This window comes from Cetorhinus maximus, chromosome 18 (assembly GCF_964194155.1).
Source record: "Cetorhinus maximus chromosome 18, sCetMax3.hap1.1, whole genome shotgun sequence".
NCBI lineage: Eukaryota > Metazoa > Chordata > Chondrichthyes > Lamniformes > Cetorhinidae > Cetorhinus > Cetorhinus maximus.
Window position 1 is genome coordinate 71313510 of NC_135896.1, and position 25077 is coordinate 71338586.

Below are 25077 nucleotides of genomic sequence, written 5' to 3' on the forward strand. Positions count from 1 at the left end.
GTCTAGGAAAAGGAAAATTGTGTGACCTTTTCTTAGGTTAAACTGTTTATTGGAATGTTACTCCATAGTGTATATCTTTGCTTTTATATTTGGTCTCCATGACAGTTGGGTGCTGCTTCTTGCAGGAATATGGTACCATGGCACTATGGCTTTTCAGTTTCACACTAAATTGGTTGTTTTTTATATGTGAACCAGCTGCCAGAACAAGGGTCACTATTTAGGAATGGAAAGCCTGGGTAATTGTTCCCTTCCATAGCCCAGGGGTGTTGAGACTTGTCATAGCATCTCAGCTGCTGCACTGGCTGAGACCATCAAACTCTACACATATCAGGGAAGACAAGATCTGCATCGTTCACCTCTAACCACAAGGTCATGTGGACAGCTGCATCTTGGTACATCAAGTGCAGATGAATGATGGTAGGAAGAGAGTGTGGAAGTATGTTTATGCCCATTACTTTAGACAGTAACTGAGAAAGCAATTTTGTTAGTTTCATCAATTAATATTCTTTAATCAAGTTCCATTCAACTACCAAAGAGTATATATCTCTGTGTTCTGACTTGCTAACAAACTGTAAATTTTAGTACTGGTTCTATTTTGAAGACACTTCTAATGTTGTGACCTCTTTCCACTCATACGCAATTGAATTATAAAAACAAAAAACTGCTGCAGATGCATTATGTTCAGACTAACTGAGCTGGGATCTTTAACAGCTTTCTAAGACGATGATGGCCTGGATTGGATTGAGGCCTGGAAGTGAAAGGGCTGTGCTGGAATACAGCCAATGTTATTGCCTTTTGTGCAAGCCATGGACTTGACTATATATTTGCTCTGAGTGGCAATATTCTAGCTTTGTTATTTTGGACTGCACTAAAATGAGAGAGAGAATATTTCAAAGAGGAAGTACATATGTCAGAGTAAATATTATTGTGATTGTTCTTATCTCTCTTTTTCAGTACCTGAAATGGAAGGTGAGAGCACAGCTGAAGGGGACAGTATAAGCTCCCTGTGCTCTCAAATAACACATGCATTCAGTGGTCAAGTGGAGGACCCATTCTCTTCTGCACCAATGACGAAACCTACTATGGGTGCAGCTCCTCAAGTGACTGCCTCCCAAGGTGGGTAGCTGGTTTGATGGCACTTTGGAAAACGACTTAACTTTGACAAAGAATATTTAGGTTGTAGTGTTGCAGATTTGACCATTTGATATGTGCTCTTATTGTAGTCAATGGAGCAGCTTCAGCCTTTCCACTGCCTGTTCCAGCACCAGCAGCACCTACCATGTCTCCCACAGTAATGCCAGTGCGTGACACAAACCCTTGGGCCCAGGCCCCCACAACTAGCGCAGGAACTGCAATTGCTGCAAGTAAGGTTATACACATGGTTTAAGGATATAACTGGAGATGGAAGCAAGAGGCATATTTATAATTAAGCATTCGTTGCATAGCCCCAATTATTTTGCCCAGGACCATAAATGTGGGGACTTCACTTATTAATTTCATCATCGATTTGTCTATAGTGGTATATATTAATGCTAAGCCTCAAAAATAACTAAAGTCATTTCAAATTCAGTATGCTGTGCTTATGCAGTTTAGTTGGAGATAACTAGTATTACCAGAGAAGCCTCTCCATTTTTGTTTCACGTGACTTGGGCTAAATATTAGAAATACCTAAGCCTTCATCTTCACATACTACCCCTTCCAACAAACTCTACTCCAATTCTACCCCTCTCCTCAGCACCTGTCTCAAGTTTGCATTATTTGCCATCCTTTTTAACCCTGAGTTGACGTTCTAACCCAGTCATCCCTCCATCACTAACACAGCCTACTTAGCATTGAGTGTCTTTATTTCTGCTCAGCTTCTCTGCTGCTGAAACCTCCTTCCATACCTTTGCTATCTCTAGATGTGATTATTCCAAGCTCTCCTAGAGCCAAGCATATTTTGTTCCCATAAGTTTCAGCTGATTCAGATTTCTGCTGTTCATATCTACACCAAAGTTCTTCCACCTATCATCCCTTTACCTGCTGACCTACAATAGCTCCCTGTCTACCCCATGACTTGATTTAACCATCCATTGCCAGATCTGGTTGAACCATATTGAACACTGTCAGGTCCTGTTCATTATGTAAAGATCATTCCAGTATACAAAGATAACCCCTTGGCTTCTCTGTACCACAAATCATCAGCTTAAACCACATTCCTTTGACTCGTCTACCCTCACCTCCACTCTCAATAGCAATGAGCTTGTGGACTTCCTTCTCACAAAAATGGAGATCATCCATTCAACTGTCTCTGCCATTTCCCTCCTTTCCCCTACCCACTGGGCCAAACTCCTCTGATGTTCTCCACTGGCCTAGCCCTGAACTCAAAGAACAAAGAAAAGTACAGCACAGGAACAGGCCCTTCGGCCCTCCAAGCCTGCGCCGATCATATTGCCTGTCAACTAAAACATTTTGCACTTCCGGGGTCCGTATCCCTCTATTCCCGTCCTATTCATGTATTTGTCAAGCTGCCTCTTAAACACCACTATCGTACCTGCTTCCACCACCTCCCCTGGCAGCGAATTCCAGACAACTCATATCTTTCTCTAGATTCTATCTTATTTGCTGCCATGCTCACTACTCAAGCTCATCTTATTCGTGAGACCCACCTCCTCCTCCCTCAACCCTGTTCCCACCAAACTTTTGACCATCCAGTTTTCCTTTCTGGCTTCGAGGTTAGCTGGTGTCAACAGTTCTCTCTCCTCAGTTACCGTCCCCTCCTCCCCTTCAAACCTGCCATCCACCCCCTTTCCTTAAAAACCCTTCCATCAACCGCCCATCTCCAACGTTCGAAGTGTTTTGGGATTTTTTGCTAAGTTAAAGCTGTTATATAAATGCAAGTCATTAATATTACCTTCATGTTCATATCCTCTTCTCATTGCCCAGCCCTATGCCTGTAACCTCCTCCTGCCTAACAGCCTTCAGATCTCTGCATTCTTCCGTTGCTTTTTACGCATCTCTTCGCTCCACCATAGATAGCCATGCCATCTTGGCCCTAAACTCTGGAATTCCTCCCTTAATCTCTTCACTCCTCTCTCCTATTTTGTTGCTCCTTAAAAGCTACCTTTTTGACCCAAGCTGTTTATCACCCTGCTAATGTCTTCTTTAGCTCAGTGTAGATTTTTGCCTAACTGCGCTTCTTTGAAGTATCTTGGAACTTTTTTCTGTTAAAGGTGCTATATAAATATGAGTTGTTGTTTTCATCATTCATATTCCATTCATACTGAAATATGTGAGCCTTTCACCTTAAAATTCCTTTAGGTTAAGAGTCAATAATATACCTGAATCACTATCAATTTGAAATTGTTTAACTATTGCTTGCTTTTTCTGTTGTAATAATTATTAGCTTTGAATCTTTTAATAGCATTTAAGGTTTAATGGATTAAAACTCCTCTGCTGTAAATTGTATTCAATTCTCACATTGTTTTACATGTGCTGAAAAAAATGAAGCATGTGAGTGTGAAATGCTGTCAAATGTCTCCAACAATAACCAGACTCTATCTTTTGGTCGTATAGAATTTGAGCATTGCTGAAAAAGAGACATGCTGTTGAAGCTTTTTGTCTTGTACTCATCAGGACAGATTGCAAGATTACCAATAGTAAAGCAAACAACAATTTGCACTGCATGAAAAGAGAGTGCTGATTGGTTGGTTAGTGAACACTAGTAGAGGTGTTGCCATGGAGAATGCACCAGGGAACAGTTAACTGATAAACTTTTGTTCAAATTCAGACTAGGCAGGTTGACTCTGGCCATTCGACATTGCTAACCTATTCACCAGTGTACCGTTCAAGGAAGCTGGTACCATGCACTACACCATGTCACTAGATTATGGCATCTAGATGCTCCGCCATTGTCTGAATCTATATTAATTGAACTTATGAACTCAGCAACTCGTGCACTTGAGTTCGGTTTTAATCACACATGTATGCCCAATTAGATGGTGTTGCCATCGGATTCCCTTCTCGGCAGAGCTGTCGCAAACATCTTTGTCAGTTTCTACCAGAAATGCATTCTTTGCTGGAATGACACCTAACCTCCTACCCCTTGCATACTTCCAACATAAAGATGATACATTTCAAAAACAAAATTACCTGGAAAAACTCAGCAGGTCTGGCAGCATCGGTGGAGAAGAAAAGAGCTGACGTTTCGGGTCCACATGACCCTTCAACAGAACTGAAGTGTAGTTAGGAGAGAGGTGAAATATAAGCTGGTTTAAGGTGGGGGGTGGGGGGAGAGAGAAGTTGAGGGTGGGGTGGTTGTGGGGACAAGCAAGCAGTGATAGGAGCAGATAATCAGAAGATGTCACAGACAAAAGGATCAAAGAGATGTTGAAGGTGGTGATATTATCTAAGAAAAGTGCTAATTAAGAATGGATGGCAGGATACTCAAGGTACAGCTCTAGTGGGGGTGGGGTGGAAAGACTAACAAGGTATTAGTTGTAGATTTAAAAATAATGGAAATAGGTGGGAAAAGAAGAATCTATATAAATGATTGAAAAAAAACAAAAGGGAGGGGGAAGAAACGGGGTGGGGATGGGGGGAGGGGGAGTTTAAGATCTAAAGTTGTTGAATTCAATATTCAGCCTGGAAGGCTGTAAAGTGCCTAGTCGGAAGATGAGGTGCTGTTCCTCCAGTTTGCATTGGGCTTCACTGGAACAATGCAGCAAGCCAAGGACAGACATGTGGGCAAGAGAGCAGGGTGGAGTGTTAAAATGGCAAGCGACAGGGAGGTTTGGGTTTTTCTTGCGGACAGACCGCAGGTGTTCTGCAAAGCGGTCGCCCAGTTTGCGTTTGGTCTCTCCAATGTAGAGGAGACCGCATTGGGAGCAACAAATGCAGTAGACTAAGTTAGGGGAAATGCAAGTGAAATGCTGCTTCACTTGAAAGGAGTGTTTGGGCCCTTGGACGGTGAGGAGAGAGGAAGTGAAGGGGCAGGTGTTGCATCTTCTGCATGGGCATGGGGAGGTGCCATAGGTGGGTGTTGAGGAGTAGGGGGTGATGGAGGAGTGGACCAGGGTGTCCCGGAGGGAACGATGCCTACGGAATGCCGCCAGGGGGGGTGAAGGGAAGATGTGTTTGGTGGTGGCATCATGCTGGAGTTGGCGGAAATGACGGAGGATGATACTTTGAATGCGGAGGCTGGTGGGGTGATAAATGAGGACAAGGGGGACCCAATCATGTTTCTGGGAGGGAGGAGAAGGCGTGAGGGCGGATGCGCGGGATATGGGCCGGGCACGGTTGAGGGCCCTGTCAACCACCGTGGGTGGAAAACCTCGGTTAAGGAAGAAGGAGGACATGTCACAGGAGTTGTTTTTGAAGGTAGCGTCATCAGAACAGACGCGACGGAGGCGAAGGAACTGAGAGAATGGGATGGAGTCCTTACAGGAAGCGGGGTGTGAGGAGCTGTAGTCGAGGTAGCTGTGGGAGTCGGTAGGCTTGTAATGGATATTGGTGGACAGTCTATCATCAAAAATTGAGACAGAGAGGTCAAGGAAGGGAAGAGAAGTGTCAGAGATGGACCATGTGAAAATGATGGAGGGGTGGAGATTGGAAGCAAAATTAATAAATTTTTCCAGGTCCCGACGAGAGCATGAAGCAGCAGCGAAGTAATCATCGATGTACCGGAGAAAGAGTTGTGGGAGGGGGCCGGAGTAGGACTGGAACAAGGAATGTTCCACATACCCCATAAAGAGACAGGCATAGCTGGGGCCCATGCGGTACCCATAGCCACACCTTTTATTTGGAGGAAGTGAGAGGAGTTAAAGGAGAAATTGTTCAGTGTGAGAACAAGTTCAGCCAGACGGAGGAGAGTAGTGGTGGATGGGGATTGTTCGGGCCTCTGTTCAAGGAAGAAGCTAAGGGCCCTCAGACCATCCTGGTGGGGGATGGAGGTGTAGAGGGATTGGACATCCAAGGTGAAGAGGAAGCGGTTGGGACCAGGGAACTGGAAATTGTTGATGTGTCGTAAGGTGTCAGAGGAATCGCGGATGTAGGTGGGAAGGGACTGGACAAGAGGAGAGAGAAGGGAGTCAAGATAACGAGAAATGAGTTCCGTGGGGCAGGAACAGGCTGACATGATCGGTCTGCCAGGACAGTTCTGTTTATGGATTTTGGGTAGGAGGTAGAAGCGGGCCGTCCGAGGTTGGGCGACTATCAGGTTGGAAGCTGTGGGAGGAAGATCTTCAGAGGAGATGAGGTCAGTGACAGTCCTGGAAACAATGGCTTGATGTTCTGTGGTGAGGTCATGGTCCAGAGAGAGGTAGGAGGAAGTGTCTGCGAGTTGACGCTCAGCCTCCGCGAGGTAGAGGTCAGTGCACTAGACAACAACAGCACCACCCTTGTCAGCGGGTTTGATGACAATGTTGGGGTTGGACCTGAGAGAACGGAGTGCAGTAAGTTCAGAGAGAGATAGATTAGAATGGGTGAGAGGAGCAGAGAAATTGAGACGGCTAATGTCACGCCAACAGTTCTCAATGAAAAGATCAAGAGAAGGTAAGAATCCAGAGGGAGGGGTCCAGGTGGAGGGAGAATATTGGAGGTGGGTAAAAGGATCCGTTGAATGGGGAGAGGACTCCTGCCCAAAGAAGTGAGCACGGAGACGAAGGCGGCGGAAGAAGAGTTCAGCATCGTGCCGAGCCTGAAATTCATTGAGATGAGGGCGTAAGGGTATGAAACTAAGTCCTTTGCTGAGCACTGAACGTTCAGCATCGGAGAGGGGAAGGTCAGGGGGTATAGTGAATACGCGGCTGGGGCTGGGATTGGAAGATGGGGTGGGGACGGAGGGACAAGCAGGGGTGGAGGGTCCCAGATGGGTGTTGGTGTTGATGAGTTGTTGGAGCTTGCATTCCTTAGCACTTGAGAGAAAGAGAAAAAGTTTCTTGTTGAGGCGTCGGATGAGGCGAAGAATAAAATGGAACTGGGGGCACGCGCAGCTTTGAAAAAGGGTGCGGCGGTGCTGCTGGAGGGAGAGGTCGAGTGTGTTCATATGGCAGCGCGTGGCACTGAGTGTGGATCTCAGAATGCGACGGGAACAGCAGTCCGAGAAACGTTTTATGTCCCGGAGATACCTGTAATCCTGGGTGGGTTCGAAACAAGAGGGATGGAATTTCAGTTGAAATCCACGTGGGGTGAGTCGGAGGCGGAGACAGTCACTGAGAAAAGAAATATGGCTGTGAAAGCGGGTTTTAGGACGTTTCTCGGACTGCTGTTCCCGTCGCATTCTGAGATCCACACTCAGTGCCATGCGCCGCCATATGAACACACTCGACCTCTCCCTCCAGCAGCACCGCCGCTCCCTTTTTCAAAGCTGCGCGTGCCCCCAGTTCCATTTTATTCTTCGCCTCATCCGACGCCTCAACAAGAAACTTTTTCTCTTTCTCTCAAGTTCTAAGGAACGCAAGCTCCAACAACTCATCGACACCAACACCCAACTGGGACCCTCCACCCCTGCTTGTCCCTCCGTCCCCACCCCATCTTCCAATCCCAGCCCCAGCCGCGTATTCACTATACCCCCTGACCTTCCCCTCTCCGATGCTGAACGTTCAGTGCTCAGCAAAGGACTTAGTTTCATACCCTTACGCCCTCATCTCAATGAATTTCAGGCTCGGCACGATGCTGAACTCTTCTTCCGCCGCCTTCATCTCCGTGCTCACTTCTTTGGGCAGGAGTCCTCTCCCCGTTCAACGGACCCTTTTACCCACCTCCAATATTCTCCCTCCACCTGGACCCCTCCCACTGGATTCTTAGCTTCTCTTGATCTTTTCATTGAGAACTGTTGGCGTGACATTAGCCGTCTCAATTTCTCTGCTCCTCTCACCCATTCTAATCTGTCTCTCTCTGAACTTACTGCACTCCGTTCTCTCATGTCCAGCCCCAACATTGTCATCAAACCCGCTGACAAGGGTGGTGCTGTTGTTGTCTGGCGCACTGACCTCTACCTCGCGGAGGCTGAGCATCAACTCGCAAACACTTCCTCCTACCTCTCCCTGGACCATGACCCCACCACAGAACATCAAGCCATTGTTTCCAGGACTGTCACTGACCTCATCTCCTCTGGAGATCTTCCTCCCACAGCTTCCAACCTGATAGTCGCCCAACCTCGGACAGCCCGCTTCTACCTCCTACCCAAAATCCATAAACAGAACTGTCCTGGCAGACCGATCATGTCAGCCTGTTCCTGCCCCACAGAACTCATTTCTCGTTATCTTGACTCCCTTCTCTCTCCCCTTGTCCAGTCCCTTCCCACCTACATCCGTGATTCCTCTGACACCTTACATCACATCAACAATTTCCAGTTCCCTGGCCCCAACTGCTTCCTCTTCACCATGGATGTCCAATCCCTCTACACCTCCATCCCCCACCAGGATGGTCTGAGGGCCCTTAGCTTCTTCCTTGAACAGAGGCCCGAACAATCCCCATCCACCACTACTCTCCTCCGTCTGGCTGAACTTGTTCTCACACTGAACAATTTCGCCTTTAACTCCTCTCACTTCCTCCAAATAAAAGGTGTGGCTATGGGTACCCGCATGGGCCCCAGCTATGCCTGTCTCTTTATGGGGTATGTGGAACATTCCTCGTTCCAGTCCTACTCCGGCCCCCTCCCACAACTCTTTCTCCGGTACATCGATGATTACTTCGCTGCTGCTTCATGCTCTCGTCGGGACCTGGAAAAATTTATTAATTTTGCTTCCAATCTCCACCCCTCCATCATTTTCACATGGTCCATCTCTGACACTTCTGTTCCCTTCCTTGACCTCTCTGTCTCAATTTCTGATGATAGACTGTCCACCAATATCCATTACAAGCCTACCGACTCCCACAGCTACCTCGACTACAACTCCTCACACCCCGCTTCCTGTAAGGACTCCATCCCATTCTCTCAGTTCCTTCGCCTCCGTCGCATCTGTTCTGATGACGCTACCTTCAAAAACAGCTCCTCTGACATGTCCTCCTCCTTCCTTAACCGAGGTTTTCCACCCACGGTGGTTGACAGGGCCCTCAACCGTGTCCGGCCCATATCCCGCGCATCCGCCCTCACGCCTTCTCCTCCCTCCCAGAAGCATGATTGGGTCCCCCTTGTCCTCACTTATCACCCCACCAGCCACCGGATTCTATCATCCTCCGCCATTTCCGCCAACTCCAGCATGATGCCACCACCAAACACATCTTCCCTTCACCCCCCCTGGCGGCATTCCGCAGGGATCGTTCCCTCCGGGACACCCTGGTCCACTCCTCCATCACCCCCTACTGCTCAACCCCCACCTATGGCACCTCCCCATGCCCACGCAGAAGATGCAACACCTGCCCCTTCACTTCCTCTCTCCTCACCGTCCAAGGGCCCAAACACTCCTTTCAAGTGAAGCAGCATTTCACTTGCATTTCCCCTAACTTAGTCTACTGCATTTGTTGCTCCCAATGCGGTTTCCTCAACATTGGAGAGACCAAACGCAAACTGGGCGACCGCTTTGCAGAACACCTGCGGTCTGTCCACAAGAAAGACCCAAACCTCCCTGTCGCTTGCCATTTTAACACTCCACCCTGCTCTCTTGCCCACATGTCTGTCCTTGGCTTGCTGCATTGTTCCAGTGAAGCCCAACGCAAACTGGAGGAACAGCACCTCATCTTCCGACTAGGCACTTTACAGCCTTCCGGGCTGAATATTGAATTCAACAACTTTAGATCTTAAACTCCCCCTCCCCCCATCCCCACCCCGTTTCTTCCCCCTCCCTTTTGTTTTTTTTTCAATCATTTATATAGATTCTTCTTTTCCCACCTATTTCCATTATTTTTAAATCTACAACTAATACCTTGTTAGTCTTTCCACCCCACCCCCACTAGAGCTGTACCTTGAGTATCCTGCCATCCATTCTTAATTAGCACTTTTCTTAGATAATATCACCACCTTCAACACCTCTTTGATCCTTTTGTCTGTGACATCTTTTGATTATCTGCTCCTGTCACTGCTTGCTTGTCCCCACAACAACCCCACCCTCAACTTCTCTCTCCCCCCACCCCCTACCTTAAACCAGCTTATATTTCACCCCTCTCCTAACTACACTTCAGTTCTGTTGAGGGGTCGTGTGGACCCAAAACGTCAGCTCTTTTCTTCTCCACCGATGCTGCCAGACCTGCTGAGTTTTTCCAGGTAATTCTGTTTTTGTTTTGGATTTCCAGCATCCGCAGTAGCTTTTTGTTTTTATTTAGATGATACATTTGCTATACTTGAATCCGCAGTTCGTGTAAGAACTTGCCGATACACCTTAAATGGCTCTATCCTGCACTCAAATTCACCTTTGAAATGGAGCAGTCAAATGAGCTACCTTTCCTCAACATGCTAGTTGAGAGATCTGCCAATGGGCTTTCTACTACTGTTTACCGCAAGCTTACCTTCACTGGTCAATACTCACTAATATTCTCTAAACTAGAGGAAGTAAAAGTAATTTAAGAGCAAGTCATGGCAGAGCAACTCGGCCAAGTGGAATGCTTCGCCTGTGCGATGTGGGAAGTCAGGGACACTTCCAGTCCACGCGTGCAGTAAGTGCCTCCTGCTGCAGCTACTTGAAATCAGTGTTTCGGAGCGAGAGCTGCAGCTGCATTGTGGAGCATCCGCAAGGATGAGATCTTCGTGGGTAGCACGTGCAGTGAGATGGTCACATCGCAGGTAGTGTGCACAGGCAGAACGGGAATGGGTGACCGACAGAGTAAAGGCACTAGGCAGGTAGTGCAGGAATCCCCTGGGTCCATCTCCCTCTCAAACAGATTTTCCATTTTGAATACTGCTGGGGGAGATGGTTTTGCAGGGGAATGCAGCAAAAGCCAAGCCCATGGCACCGCGAGTAGCTCAGCTGCACGAGAAAAAAGAGTGGGCGAGCAATAGTGATGGGGGATTCTATTGTAAAGAGAACAGATAGACGTTTCTTCTGCCGCAGACGTGAGACGAGGATGGTATATCGCCTCCCTGGTGCCAGGGTCAAGGATGTCATTGAGCGGCTGCAGGACATTCTGAAGGGGGAGGGTGAACAGCCATAGGTCGTGGTCCATATTAGTACCCGTGACATAGGTAAAAAGAGGGATGACGTCCTGAAAGCAGAATATAGGGAGCGAGAAAATAAATGAAAAAGCAGGAGCTCAAAGGTAGAATCTCAGGGTTACTCCCAGTACCACATGCTAGTGAGATCAGGAATAGGAGAATAGACCAGATGAATGCGTGGCTGGAAAGACGGCGTAGGAGTCAGGGATTTAGATTCTTGAGGCATTGGGACCAATTCTGGGGAAGATGGGACCGGAACAAGTTGGACAGGCTGCACCCCAGCAGGACCGGGACCAATATCCTCGCAGGGGTATTCGCTAGTACTGTGGGGGAGGGTTTAAACTAGAGTGGCAGAGGGATGGGAACCTGAGCGGGGAGACACAAAAGAGGGAAACAGATAGGAATGAAAGACATAAAGTAGAAAGCAAAAGTGGAAGGCAGAGAAACTAGGGCTATAGTACAAAATAAGATGTGTAAACATGTTAAAAAGATAAGCCTAAAGGCACTGTATCTGAATGCATAAAGCAGACAAATTAACAGCGCAAATAGATGTAAATGGATACGATATGATTGCGATTACAGATACATGGCTGCAAGGTGACCAAGGCTGGAAACTGAATATCCAAGGGTACTCAATTTTTAGGAAGGACAGGCAAAAAGGAAAAGGAGGTGGGGTGGCATTGTTAGTTAAGGATGAAATCAGTGCAATAGGAAGAGAGGACATTGGCTTAGAAAATCTAGATATGGAATCAGTCTGGGTGGAGCTAAGAAGCAACAAGGGGCAGAAAACATTAGTGGGAGTTGTCTATGGGTCTCCAAACAGTAGTGGTAAGGTAGGGGATGGCAATAAACAGGAAATTGGAATTGCATGTAACAAGGGTGCTACAATAATCATGGGTGACTTTAATCTACATATGGACTGGGCAAACTAAATTAGCAATAATGCTGGGGAAGATGAATCCCTGGAGTGTGTATGAGATGGTTTTTTTAGACCAGTATGTCGAGGAACCAATGAAGGAACAGACTATCTAGATTTGGTATTGTACAATGAGAAGGGGTTAATTAATAATGTTGTGCAGGGTCTTTTAGTGAACTGTGACCATAACATGATAGAATTCTTCATTAGGATGGAAAGTAAATCCAATCCGAAACTAAGATCCTTAATCTAAACAAAGGAAACTACAAAGGTATGAGGTGTGAGTTGGCTAAGATAGATTGGAGAGCTTCATTAAAAAGCATGATGGTGTATAGGTAATGGCTAATATTTAAGTAATGAATGTGTGCATTGCCACAGTTATTTTTTCCTTTCTGCCGCAAAAACACATGAAAAGTGGCCCAACCATGGCTAACATAAGAAATTCAGGATGGTATTTGATCCAAAGAGGAGTCATATAAAGTTGCTAGAAAAAGTAGCAAGCCTGAGGATTGGGAGCAGTTTAGAATTCAGCAAAGGAAGACCAAGAGATTGATTAAGAGGGGGAAAATAGAGTATGAGAGTAAACTTGAAAGGAACATTAAAAGTGGACTATAAAAGCCTCTATAAGTATATAAAAAGAAAAAGATTAGTGATGACAAATGTAGGTCCCTTACAGTCAAAACGGGAGAATTTATAATAGAGAACAAGAAAATGGCGGAGCAATTAAACAAATGATGGGGAACCAAGGGTCTAGTGAGAAGGAAGAATGAAAGGAAATTAGTATCACTAAAAAGAAAACAGTGCTGGAGAAATTAATGGGACTGAAAGCCAATAAACCACAGGGCCTAATAATCTACATCCCAGGATACTAAAGGAGATGGCTATGGAAATAGTGGATGTGATGGTTGTCATCTTCCAAAATACTGTAGATTCTGGAACAGTCCTGGCAGATTGGAGGGTGGCAAATGTATCCCCACTATTTAAAAAAAGGGGGAGGGAGAAAACAGGGAATTACAGACCGGTTAGCCTAACATCAGTAGTAGGGGAAAATGCTAGAGTCTACTATATAAGATGTGATAACAGGACACTTAGAAAATATCAACAGGATTAGACAAAGTCAACATGGATTTATGAAAGGGAAATCACATTTGACAATCCTACTGGAGTTTTTTGAGGACGTAACTAGCAAAATAGATAATGGAGAACCAGTAGATGTGGTGTATTTGGATTTTCGGAAAGCTTTTGATGAAGTCCCACATAAGAGACTAGTATGCAAAATTAAAACACGTGGGATTGGGGACAATATATTGGCATGGATTGAGAATTGGTTAACAGACAGGAAACAGAAAGTAGGAATAAATGGGCCTTTTTCAGATTGGCAGGCGGTGGCAGCTGTTCACAATATACATCAATGATTTGGATGAGGCAACCAAATGTAATATTTCCAAGTTTGCTAATGGCACGAGACTTGTTGGGAATGAGAGTGGTGAGGAGGATGTTAAGAGGCCTCAAGGCGATTTAGACAGGCTGAATGAATGGGCAAATACATGACAGATGCCATGTATAACGTGGATAAGTGTGAAGTTATCCACTTCAGTAGGAAAGACAGAACGGCAGAGTATTATTTAAATGGTGATAGATTGGGAAATGTTGATGTACAAAGGAACCTGGGCGTCCTTGTACACCAATCACTGTAAGCAAGCATGCAGGTGCGGCAAGTAGTTAAGGCAGCGGCGGATGGTATATTGGCCTGCATTGCAAGAGGGCTTGAGTACAGGAGCAAAAATGTCTTACTGCAGCTGTACAGGGCCTTGGTGAGACCACACCTGGAATATTGTGTGAAGTTTTGGTCTCCTTGTCTAAGGATACACTTACCATAGAGGGAGTGCAACAAGGGTTCACCAGACTGATTCCTGGGGTGGCAGGATTGTCATATGAGGAGAGATTGGGTCGACTAGGCCTGTATTCACTGGAGTTTAGAAGAATGAGAGGGGATCTCATTGAAATGTTTAAAATTCTGACAGGGCTGGACAGACTAGATGCAGGGACGATGTTTCCATTGGCTGGGGGGGGTCCGGAATAAGGGATCACAGTCTCTGGATATGGGGTAGGCCATTTTAGGACTGAGATGAAGAGAAACTTTTTCACTCAGAAAGTGGTGAACCTATGGAATTCTCTATCACAGAAGGCTGTGGAGGCCAAGTCACTGAATATATTTAAGAGAGAAATAGATTTCTAGGCTCTAAAGGCATCAAGGGGTAGGTGAGAGATTGGGAGTATGGCATTGAGATAGAGATCAGCCATGATATTGAATGGCGGAGCAGGCTGAAAGAGCCGATTGACGACCTCCTCCTATTTTCTATATTTCTGTGTATCCTGATGAATGCAAGATGAAAACCTTCTACAGCACGTTTCTTTTTTTCGGCGATAACCCTTTCTTTTTTATTACCTTTTGCCATTTGTTGCATAGACTTGACTTGTAATCCCTAGAATATAGAAGATTAAGCAGTGATCTAATTGAGATGTTTAAGATGATTGAAGGAGTTGTTAAGGTAGATAGAGAGAAACAATTTCCACTGTTGGGAGAGTTCTGAATAAGGGGGGCATAGTCATAAAATTACAGCTAGGCTATTTAGGGGTGATATGAGGCAGGGTCGGGGAAATCTGGAGTACTCGCTTTCACTTCCACCCACCCCTTAAAATAAAAGCTGTTGAAGCTCAGTGACAATTGAAAATTTCAAGACTGAGATTTATGTTAGGTAAAGATATTGAGGGATGTGGCAGACATTGGAATTGGTAACATTGGAATTCAAGTACAGATCAACCAGGATCTAACTGAACCATTCAGGTTAGGCTTAAGGGACTAAATGGTCTAAGCTTGTACCCATTTCATTTTGCTATCACCCATCTTGCATTTTTAAATCGGGCTGAGGAGGAGGAAGAGAAAGAAAATGTATGTATGGCTCCAACAACTCATCGGCACCAACGCTCATCCATGACCCTCCACCCCTGCCCGTCCCTCTGTCTCCATCCCGTGTATTCACCACACCCCCTGACCTTCCCCTCTCTGATGCTGAACGTTCAGTGCTCAGCAAAGGACTCAGTTTCATACCCTTACACCCTCATCTCAATGAATTTCAGGCTCGGCACGATGCTGAAATCTTCTTCCTCCGCCTTCGTCTCCATGCTCACTTCTTTGGGCAGGAGTCCTCTCATCATTCAACGGACCCTTTTACCCGCCTCCAATATTCTCCCTCCACCTGGACCCCTCCCTCTGGATTCTTACCTGCTCTTGATCTTTTCATTGAGAACTGTCGGCGTGACATCAGTCATCTCAATTTCTTTGCTCCTCTTACCCACTCTAACCTGTCTCTTTCTGAACTTGCTGCACTCCGCTCTCTCAGGTCCAACCCTGACTTTGTCATCAAACCTGCTGACAAGGGTGGTGCTGTTGTTGTCTGGTGCACTGACCTCTACCTCGCAGAGGCTGAGTGTCAACTCACAGACACTTCCTCCTACCTCCCCCGGACCATGACCCCACCACTGAACATCAAGCCATTGTTTCCAGGACTGTCACTGACCTCATTTCCTCTGGAGATCTTCCCTCCACAGCTTCCAACCTCATAGTCTGCCAACCTCAGACAACCCGCTTCTACCTCCTACCTAAAATCCACAAACAGGACTGTCCCAGCAGACCGATCGTGTCAGCCTGTTCCTGCCCCACGGAACTCATTTCTTGCTATCTTGACTCTATTCTCTCTCCTCTTGTCCGGTCTCTTCCCACCTACATCCGCGATTCCTCTGACACCCTACATCATATCAACAATTTCCTGTTCCCTGGCCCCAACCGCCTCCTCTTCACCATGGACATCCAATCCCTCTACACCTCCATCCCCCACCGGGACGGTCTGAGGGCCCTTAGCTTCTTCCTTGAACAGAGGCCCGAACAATCCCCATCCACCACTACTCTCCTCCGTCTGGCTGAACTTGTTCTCACACTGAACAATTTCTCCTTTAATTCCTCTCACTTCCTCCAAATAAAAGGTGTGGCTATGGGTACCCGCATGGGCCCCAGCTATGCCTGTCTCTTTATGGGGTATGTGGAACATTCCTTGTTCCAGTCCTACTCCGGTCCCCTCCCACAACTCTTTCTCCGGTACATCGATGATTACTTCGCTGCTGCTTCATGCTCTCGTTGGGACCTGGAAAAATTTATTAATTTTGCTTCCAATTTTCACCCCTCCATCACTTTTACATGGTCCATCACTGACACTTCACTTCCCTTCCTTGACCTCTCTGTCTCAATTTCTGGTGATAGACTGTCCACCAATATTCATTACAAGCCTACCGACTCCCACAGCAACCTCGACTACAGCTCCTCACACCCCGCTTCCTGTGAGGACTCCATCCCATTCTCTCAGTTCCTTCGCCTCTGTTGCATCTGTTCTGCTGATGCCACTTCCAAAAACAGTTCTTCTGACATGTCTTCCTTCTTCCTTAACCGAGGTTTTCCACCCACGGTGGTTGACAGGGCCCTCAATCGTGTCCGGCCCATCTCCCGCACATCCACCCTCACACCTTCCTCTCCCTCCCAGAATCATTATAGGGTCCCCCTTATCCTCACTTATCATCCCACCAGTCTCCGCATTCAAAGGATCATCCTCCGCCATTTCCGCCAACTCCAGCATGATACCACCACCAAACACATTTTCTCTTCACCCCCCTGGCGGCATTCCGCAGGGATCATTCCCTCCGGGATACCCTGGTCCACTCCTCCATCACCCCCTACACCTCAACCCCCTCCTACGGCACCTCCCCATGCAACTGCAGAAGGTGCAACACCTGCCCCCTTACTTCCCCCCACTCCTCACCGTCCAAGGGCCCAAACACTCCTTTGAAGTGAAGTAACACTTCACTTGCACTTCCCTCAATTTAGTCTACTGCATTTGCTGCTCCCAATGTGATCTCCTCTACATTGGAGAGGCCAAACAGACTGGGTGACCGCTTTGCGGAACACCTTTGGTCTGTCCACAAGCATGACCCAGACCTCCCTGTCGCTTGTCATTTCAACATAGCACCCTGCACTCATGCCCACATGTCCATCCTTGGCCTGCTGCAATGTTCCAGTGAAGCTCAATGCAAACTGGAGGAACCGCACCTCATCTTCCGCCTTGGCACTTTACAGCCTTCCAGACTTAATATTGAGTTCAACAACTTCAGATCATGAACTCTCTCCTCTATCCCCACCCCCTTTCCGATCCCCCCTTTTCCAATAATTTATTTTTTATTTATTTATTTTGTATATATATATGTTTCTTTTCCCACCTATTTCCATTATTTTGAAATGTATTTCCATCCATTGTTTTATCTCTACCTTTTAGCCTATTTCGATCCCTTCCCCCCACCCCACCCCCACTAGGGCTATCTGTCACTTGCTCGTTCTGCTTTCTACTCTTAATGTCATCATTAGCACATTCCTTAGCTAATATCACCACCGTCAACACCCCTTTGTCCTTTTGTCTGACATCTTTGGCAACCTCTTCTTTGCCTCCGCCTATCACTGGCCCTCAATCCAGCTCTTCCTGTCCCACCCCCCTCAACCAGCTTATATTTCACCTCATTTCTATATTTCTTAGTTCTGATGAAGAGTCATACATACTCGAAACGTTAACTGTATTCCTCTCCGCAGATGCTGTCAGACCTGCTGAGTTTTTCCAGCTGTTTTTGTTTCAGATTTCCAGCACCCGCAGTATTTTGCTTTTATATTAAAATGTATGATGTAATGGACAAGTTTTCTCATTGGTTCAACCAGTGCTGTTCTTTGGCTGAAGCTATTAAGGGATATGAGTCAAGGCAGGTAAATGAAGCTAAGGAGCAGATACTTTCTAAATGGTGAAAAGCTAGAAATAGTGGTGGTCCAAAGAGACTTGGGGGTCAAAGTTCATAAGACATTAAAATGTCATGAACAGGTACAGAAAATTATTATAAAGGTTAATAGAATGCTGAAATAAAGCCAGAAAATTGTGGAAATAGTCAGCAGGTCAGGCAGCACCTGTGGAGAGAGAAACAGAGTTAATGTTTCAGGTCTGTGACTTTTCATTAGTGGAATGCTGGTCTTTGTATCTAGAGGACTAGAACACAAGGGGATATTGAGGGGAACAGATGGGGTAGATTGGGAGAAAATATTTCTGCTTGTTGGGAAGTCTAGGATGAGGGGGCATAGTCTAAAAATTAGAGCTAAATCTCCCAGGAGTAAAATTAGGAAACACTTCCAAGCACAAAAGGTGATAGATGTTTGGAACTCTTTTGCAAATAGCATTGATGCAAGATCAATTGTAGATTATGGTTAACCAAAGATATTGAGGGATTGGGTCAAAGGTGGGTATATGGAGATAGGTTGCAGATAAGCCTTGATCTCATTGATTGGTGGAACTGAAAGGTTTGTACCTGTTCCTGATTAACTGAATGGCAGGTGCACTTGAAGGAGACCAATTTTCCTCCCCTGTGCCATGTGGCTGACTGGGATAACATTTAGGCTCCTTCCTCTGAAGATGCAAGACTGATCTGTGTCTCAGCTGAGGTTGTGCCTTAGACACTGGTGTCTTTATAAAATAGCAACCTTTTGTACAAAGTTAAACCAAAGTAGCCACCATTTTCTTTTTAATGTTAACCAGAACACTTTTTTTTTCTTACCTATGGTTTGTTTGCTTTAAGATTGAGTAATCAAGCACTTGTCAGATGGTCTTACAATATTTTTCTCCTTGTTTTAACCAGGCACTGACTGGGGCTCAACTGCCTCCGTAACAACACCGTTTCAGCCCAGTCACAAACGCACACCATCGGAAGCTGACCGCTGGCTTGAAGAAGTATCGAAAAGTGTCCGCGTGCAAGCAGCACCACAGCCACTGCCACAACCACCATTGGCTGTGCTACCAGCTCCACAGTCCTTTCAGGCAAACACCTTTGTTACCCCACAGGCAGCACCAATCGGTGTGGTTCCTCAGATGCAGCCTACGTTTGTTCCTGCTCAACCATACAGTCTAGGGGTCACCAATGGGGTACCATATCAAGCTCCAAGTGTGCCTGTGGTTGGAATCACCCCTTCACAAATGGTTGCTAATGTCTTTGGCACAGCAGGTTATATTCAGGTTACTCATGCACAATTGAAACAAAATGCATTCCCACAAAATGAAGGTGGCATCATGGGTATTACTGCAAATACTAACCCTTACTTTAAACCTGCCCAGCAAATTAATGGTTCGGCAGCTTTCAATGGAGCAGAAAGTGGCAACTGGACAACAGAAACCAAAAGCATTCAAATGGCAGCAGGCATACCAGAAATTGATGCATTTGAGGCTCAGTGGAATGCACTGGAATGTAAATCAAAGCAACGGGCCACACCTTCTCCTACTAATCCTTTCTCTAGTGACTTACAGAAAACTTTTGAGATTGAACTTTGAGCAGACTTCAGATTTTTTTCTTTTGTGTGCTAAATGCATTCAGTGTTGATAATGGGCATGAAGAACTGCTTTAACAGTCTCTGAAAACCATTATAAACCTGATGCACAGCTGGACTGAAAAATCTGGCAAGGTTGAATGATCAAAGGGGACATGTCTGTTGTCTGCCTTGGATAAACTGGTTATTTTAATGGTACGAGTGTAGGGGATCAGCTGCTTGTTTCTAAACTCTTTCTACCTACAATTACATTGTTATTCTGTGGTGGGACTGCAGAATGATGCTGCAGTTCTCTAGTGTTGGAGCTTCCACTTTGGATAAATTGATGCCAAAATCTTTATTTTTATGCATTAGTATATATTTTAAATAGTTATGGAAATTGAGCTGTAAGTAATCTTGCCAAAGGTAAAACACCGAACAGTTGTACGAAATGTATATAGGGAATGGTTTATTGCTGATTAAGTAATTGGATTATATGTGATCCTTTAGCTGGACCTTGTTGCAGACTATTTTGCTGTGGATAATAAACTTGCTTGAACAGATGACCAATAATAAATCATTAGTTATCATCAGTTAATTTTTTTTCACAGTATTGTTATGGTCTACGTAAACCATGATCAATGTTGTATGTTCTGTTGAGCAATATCTTATTTTATTCTGCTACTAAAAATTCTCTTGTTTTCCTTACTATTTTGAATGGGTTTTTAAGACAGTCAGTCAGGTTTGGTTGCTGTAATTGTTGAAATGGATTTGCACAATATAGTTAAGCAAAATCATCCTTGTTGGTACCAAGTGGTACTCACTTTTTTAACCTCCCTCCTTCCCTTTGTGGTGATCAGTGAGAGTCCATCTTTCTGTGTTACAGCTACTTTGCATCTCACTTGAGGATTCAGCAGGTTTTCTTTAGTTTTGTTTTAATTTTGACTTGTATGAGCCTTACAATCACTTGTAATAAAGAAAGAAATTTATACTGGAGATTTATAACCCTTAACAGAAATAAATGGTGGTTAGAAGACTGATCATATTTGGAAAAGTGCTTTTTTGATGATTTCAAATACAACTTTAAATTATTTTACACTTCAGTAGCGAGGAAGAGTTTTGATAACATTGCACACACTAAGTAGGTACTTTATTGGGACTAATCCCCAGCACTTCTCAAAATATATTATTAAACATCTCTTCGTCAGAACCAGCAGGGAGTTCTTTTAATCAGTTTGTCAAAGCCAATCTATATGGAATCTAAGTATAAGTACAACTAAAAATAAAAGAAACCTTGAAAATAGTGAGATATCCCCCAAAACATGGTGTAAAATAAGAAAGACTGGAATGTTACACAAAAAGCTTTGAATATTATCAAGAGACCATTTTATGTGCATGATTAATCCTAAGGAGGAAATCCAGTTTTCGAGTACCCCTATTAAATGATGGCACTGGAATAGATCTTGCACGTTGTATAAGAACAGTTTAAGCACAATTTTAACTTGCACCTTCCATGGCAGATTCTACCGACACCAATACTTTTTAATTTCCTCAATCAGTAGTTTATTGTATTCTGCCATTCTGTGTAAATATAAAAAGACCACTGGTTCAATATGAATTGTTTAATTCATTCATTTGCTATTCATGAAAATGTGTTAATACACAATATACATTTTTTACATGAACATCTTGTCTTTAATAAATGTGATTCTGGATTTAAGTGAAAATAGTTATAGTATTAAGTGTTATGTACAATATTATCTGCTTAACACCAGTTCAAAGGAGTGATAGTGCACAAAACAGTAAGGACCAACAGCAAAATATACCTGATTATTTACTGAGTTTATCCAACCTGTCAACATTTAGCTTTGAAAACATCAGGCTTTTTACACAAAATCTGAATGCATATAAATCTCACACATATCTTTGGAAGTAACAAAAGTTCACAACCTTTGAAAATTGTATTTTCTATATTAACAATTTGTTTCTAAGAATGTGCAATAATTTCTAGTTCTAAAACTATTATATACACGGATAGTTTAAAAAGAGTACAGGTACTGCTATTTGCATAATGAAAGGTGGGTATGACTGCTCGTATAGTCAGAAGTACATTGGTCACCTTTTTCTGTGGTAATGAACTTTCCAACATTTCTTGAGTAGCATCTCTTGTTCATATCCGACAATACAACTTTTCATGCTACTGCCAGTTAAGTGGACCTACAATAGAGAGGATACTTCCAATCAGAAGTGCCTTTTTTGTATTATATAGAGTGCTTATTGTTTAACCCCCTCAGAAAAATTGCATCAATACTAAACTAAAGTTACCCCAAACAATCCCACACTCAGCCTGCTAATGTCTTGGAGGGGAGAAATGCACAATAGTGGAAATTAGTACATTTTTAGAACTGCTGCATGTTAAATATGCTTCACTTTCAACTGTGTGTCTTCACAGGCCAAATAATTGAAGCTAGCCCACTTTGGTGCATTTGGTTGTGTTTTATCAACATGTTTGTTATATTCTAGCAAAACAAGTAAAGCAAAGGTTTGATTTAACAGAAAACTACTGAATAAACTGCACTACTACCCTGGAATATGGATCAATTTCTGACTGTTCTGCACATAAGAAGTGACCTATTGTACTTCATACACTGGTGAAATGGGAAAACACATGGCAGCTGAAATTTAATGCAGAAAAATATGAAATTATGCATTATGAAGGGAAATATGAGAGATGATATAAACTCAATGGTGCCATTTTAAAGGGGATGCAGGAACAGAGATCTGAGGGTTCATATACACAATTTGAAGTTGATAAGGCTGTATTTAAAATTCTTGGATTTATAGAGGTGTAGAATACAAAAAACCAAATTATGTTAAACAGTTATAAATCACTGGTTAGGCCTTGGCTGAGTGTTGTGTCCAATTCTGGGCACCACACTTTAGGAAGGATGTGGAGACGCTGGTGATAACAGGGCTGAGGCCTTTAGTTATGTGGAAGAATTGGAGAAGTTGGGATTGTTGATTGAAACTATTTGAATAGCTCCTTCAAAGAGCCAAGAACCACGCAGGATATGTGTTCCATAAAATAAATATGTTAACCTGTTTAATTCGATTCGACTTAGATGACATAAGTCATCCTGCTTCAGGACATCAACGAATAATATAAATGAATCAATTGTTTTTTTAAAGTTGTAACTAATAAATGGATCAGTTTCTTTTAAGTTGTTTGTCAACCTCAGTCCATTTGCCAGTTACAATAAATGTTATATTTGGAATTAAGTTACCAACAATGGTAACTACAATAAAGTATTGTAGTTTTTATTGTAGTTTTATGGGATGGCTGTATTACCTGCTGTAAGGTATATGTAGGGTGGAAAAAAACCACAACCATTATTAGGTTAGAAGCTGTTGTTTCAACAAAACAAGCTGGCCAGACTTACTCCAAAGGTCTGAAATGAAACCTGACTGGAGAGAAAACTAATGCATCATATTCCCCAGAAATTGATATAGAAAAAAATGATTTTCTGACATAGAACAGCTATTTTCCTCCCTTCAGAGATATTAAACATTTTTAATCATAGATGAGGAGAAAAGGGCATTGGCGATATCCCCCCAGCTTTCGCTAAGTAATACGGTTCTTTGAAACAATCAGCCTTATAATTCTCTATATTCTAATAAATGAACACAACCATCTTATAAACTATAAATTGTATTTCATAACCAAACCTCATTTAGACCCTGCCGTGAAGAGGCTGAGAGCTAAAATGATAGCAGGTTCATCAGGATAGCAGTTTAAATTGACAAGGAAAAGAAAAACCCACAAAAAAGGTACTGAGAAACAGTTGATTTATAGGAGAAGAAATATCAGCCATGCAAATAAACTAAGAAGGCATTAGTACTGTTAGATGAAGTTAAAACATGCATGTGAGGCAATCTGTAGTATAGACATCCAAATCAAAGGAGAGAGGAGGTTTTCAGGCAATATTCTACAATGACTCACTACCAATTGAAAACTGTGGCTTAAGTATGATTTAAATGGAATGGTCAATTTTTGCCTGATGGAAATGTATAGAAGGGAAAAAAAACTGAATAAAAGCAAAATGCTGGAAATGGAGCACTTAAAGAAAAAATAAGTTAACTTTTTGGATGGAGACTTTTCAGGAGCCATATTTTGCACCTTGCCATGGCTCATTCTTTTCCAAACGCTTATGTATTGCTGTGTGGTTTCATTTTTTTTTTGTTTTTAATTTCATAAGATGTTAGACTTTTGAAATTGCAGGGCTATGAAGAAGTCCCACTCCTCCGCTCTGGTAGTTCTTTCAGAGATCCAGCACAGGAATTCAACATGAATATGAAGAAAGGTTAAGCTGTTTGGATCTATACTCATTGGAGTTTAGAAGAATGAGAAGGTGATCTTTTGGAAACATGAAAGATTCTGAGGAGGCTTGATGGGGTGGCTACTAAGAGGATGTTTCTCCTCATGGGTGAATCTAGAACAAAGGGGTCTCCCATTTAAGACAGAGATAAGGAATTTCTTCTCTGAGGGTTGTTCGACTTTGGAATTCTCTTCCCCAGAGAGCATTCAAAGCTCAATTGGACAGTTTTTTGATTGACAAGGGAATCAAGGGTAATGGGGACAGGCAGGAAAGGGAAGTTATGACCACAATCAGATCAGCCATGACCTTATTGGATGCTGGAGCAGGCTCGAAGGGCAGAATGGCCTACTCCTATTTCTTAAGTTCTCTTGTAGGGATCAATTGCTTAGTCTTTTTCTGTGCTTGTGCTTTTAAAAAAAAGTGTGAAGCATACATTCAGCCCTACATGATTTCCTGACATCATGCTAAAAATGGATATTTGTTTGCTTTTTGGGCTAATTCTCAGGTACAGGCCACTCGAGTAGGGAGCAAAAACTGAAAACCTTTCCAAACCAAAATTCATCTTGATCATCTAGTATGAGGTATAATGGAGTAACACAAACCAGTTAAGTAGCTGGATTCCCAGCTTCTTTCAATACAAGGAAGGAGAGGGGAATGAGAAAAAATGTAGTGAAGTTAGAAATCATAGATCAGTTTATTTTAAACTTTATTTTTTCTCTCGCTGTGTTCATAGTTGGGGTCCCACAGAGGAATTGATTATTAAATCAAACACAGGGTATTTTAATGAGGGTTCTCTTAGCTGCTACTTGCTAAAAATGGACCCCAATTCCTAAGAAAAATAATAAATATCAACCAATCTCTTTTTCTTTCATTCACTGTTTTGCCTGATCACTGAGGCTAGTGTTGTTAAGATATTGCCTGAAAACATCCACTAATCACCTCATCCAAGCAACAAAAAGAGTAAACAGAAATTCTACCCCATCACCTGAGTACCAAAGCTCCCCGCATACGCCACCATTATCCCTGCTGTTGTAGATGCTGGTTACGTGACCAGTGCCTGGAGCAACTTGAACAGCAAAAACTGGAGTAGTACTGATTGGAGCAGAGATTGGCCTGTACTATCAGATCACAATTAGCCAGTTCTGGTTGATCCATACACCCTGAATAATGGTCTGTAGGTTGCACCACTGGTTCCATGGCTGAAAAAATTATCACGTGAAAATACTTTAAATGTAACAAAAATTTAGAATCTATCCTTTTCATCCAACCATGTTAGAGACTC

General features: G+C 43.8%; 2 protein-coding genes across 14 annotated transcripts in view; one reads left to right on the top strand and one right to left on the bottom strand.

The window, feature by feature from the left end:
* Window positions 1-20457, top strand: part of numb (NUMB endocytic adaptor protein) — a 255961-nt gene extending 235504 nt beyond the window's left edge. For 9 of the 13 annotated variants that reach the window (XM_078562884.1, XM_078562881.1, XM_078562880.1 and 6 more), the window contains 3 exons: window positions 955-1116; window positions 1224-1364; window positions 18759-20457. In XM_078562884.1, coding sequence (XP_078419010.1) covers window positions 955-1116; window positions 1224-1364; window positions 18759-19444 — 989 coding nt within the window. In that variant the 3' untranslated portion in view covers window positions 19445-20457. The remainder of the gene's footprint in view (window positions 1-954; window positions 1117-1223; window positions 1365-18758) is intronic. The other 4 variants (XM_078562889.1, XM_078562891.1, XM_078562887.1 and 1 more) reach the window with 1 other exon arrangement.
* Window positions 20458-21026: 569 nt separating this feature from the next.
* LOC144693405 (papilin-like) overlaps window positions 21027-25077 on the bottom strand; it is a 52710-nt gene continuing 48659 nt past the window's right edge. Inside the window, exons 12-13 of the mRNA XM_078563284.1 lie at window positions 24781-24994; window positions 21027-21636 (exon numbers count right to left, since the gene is read on the bottom strand). Of these exons, the coding sequence (XP_078419410.1) occupies window positions 24813-24994 (182 nt within the window). The 3' untranslated portion in view covers window positions 21027-21636; window positions 24781-24812. The remainder of the gene's footprint in view (window positions 21637-24780; window positions 24995-25077) is intronic.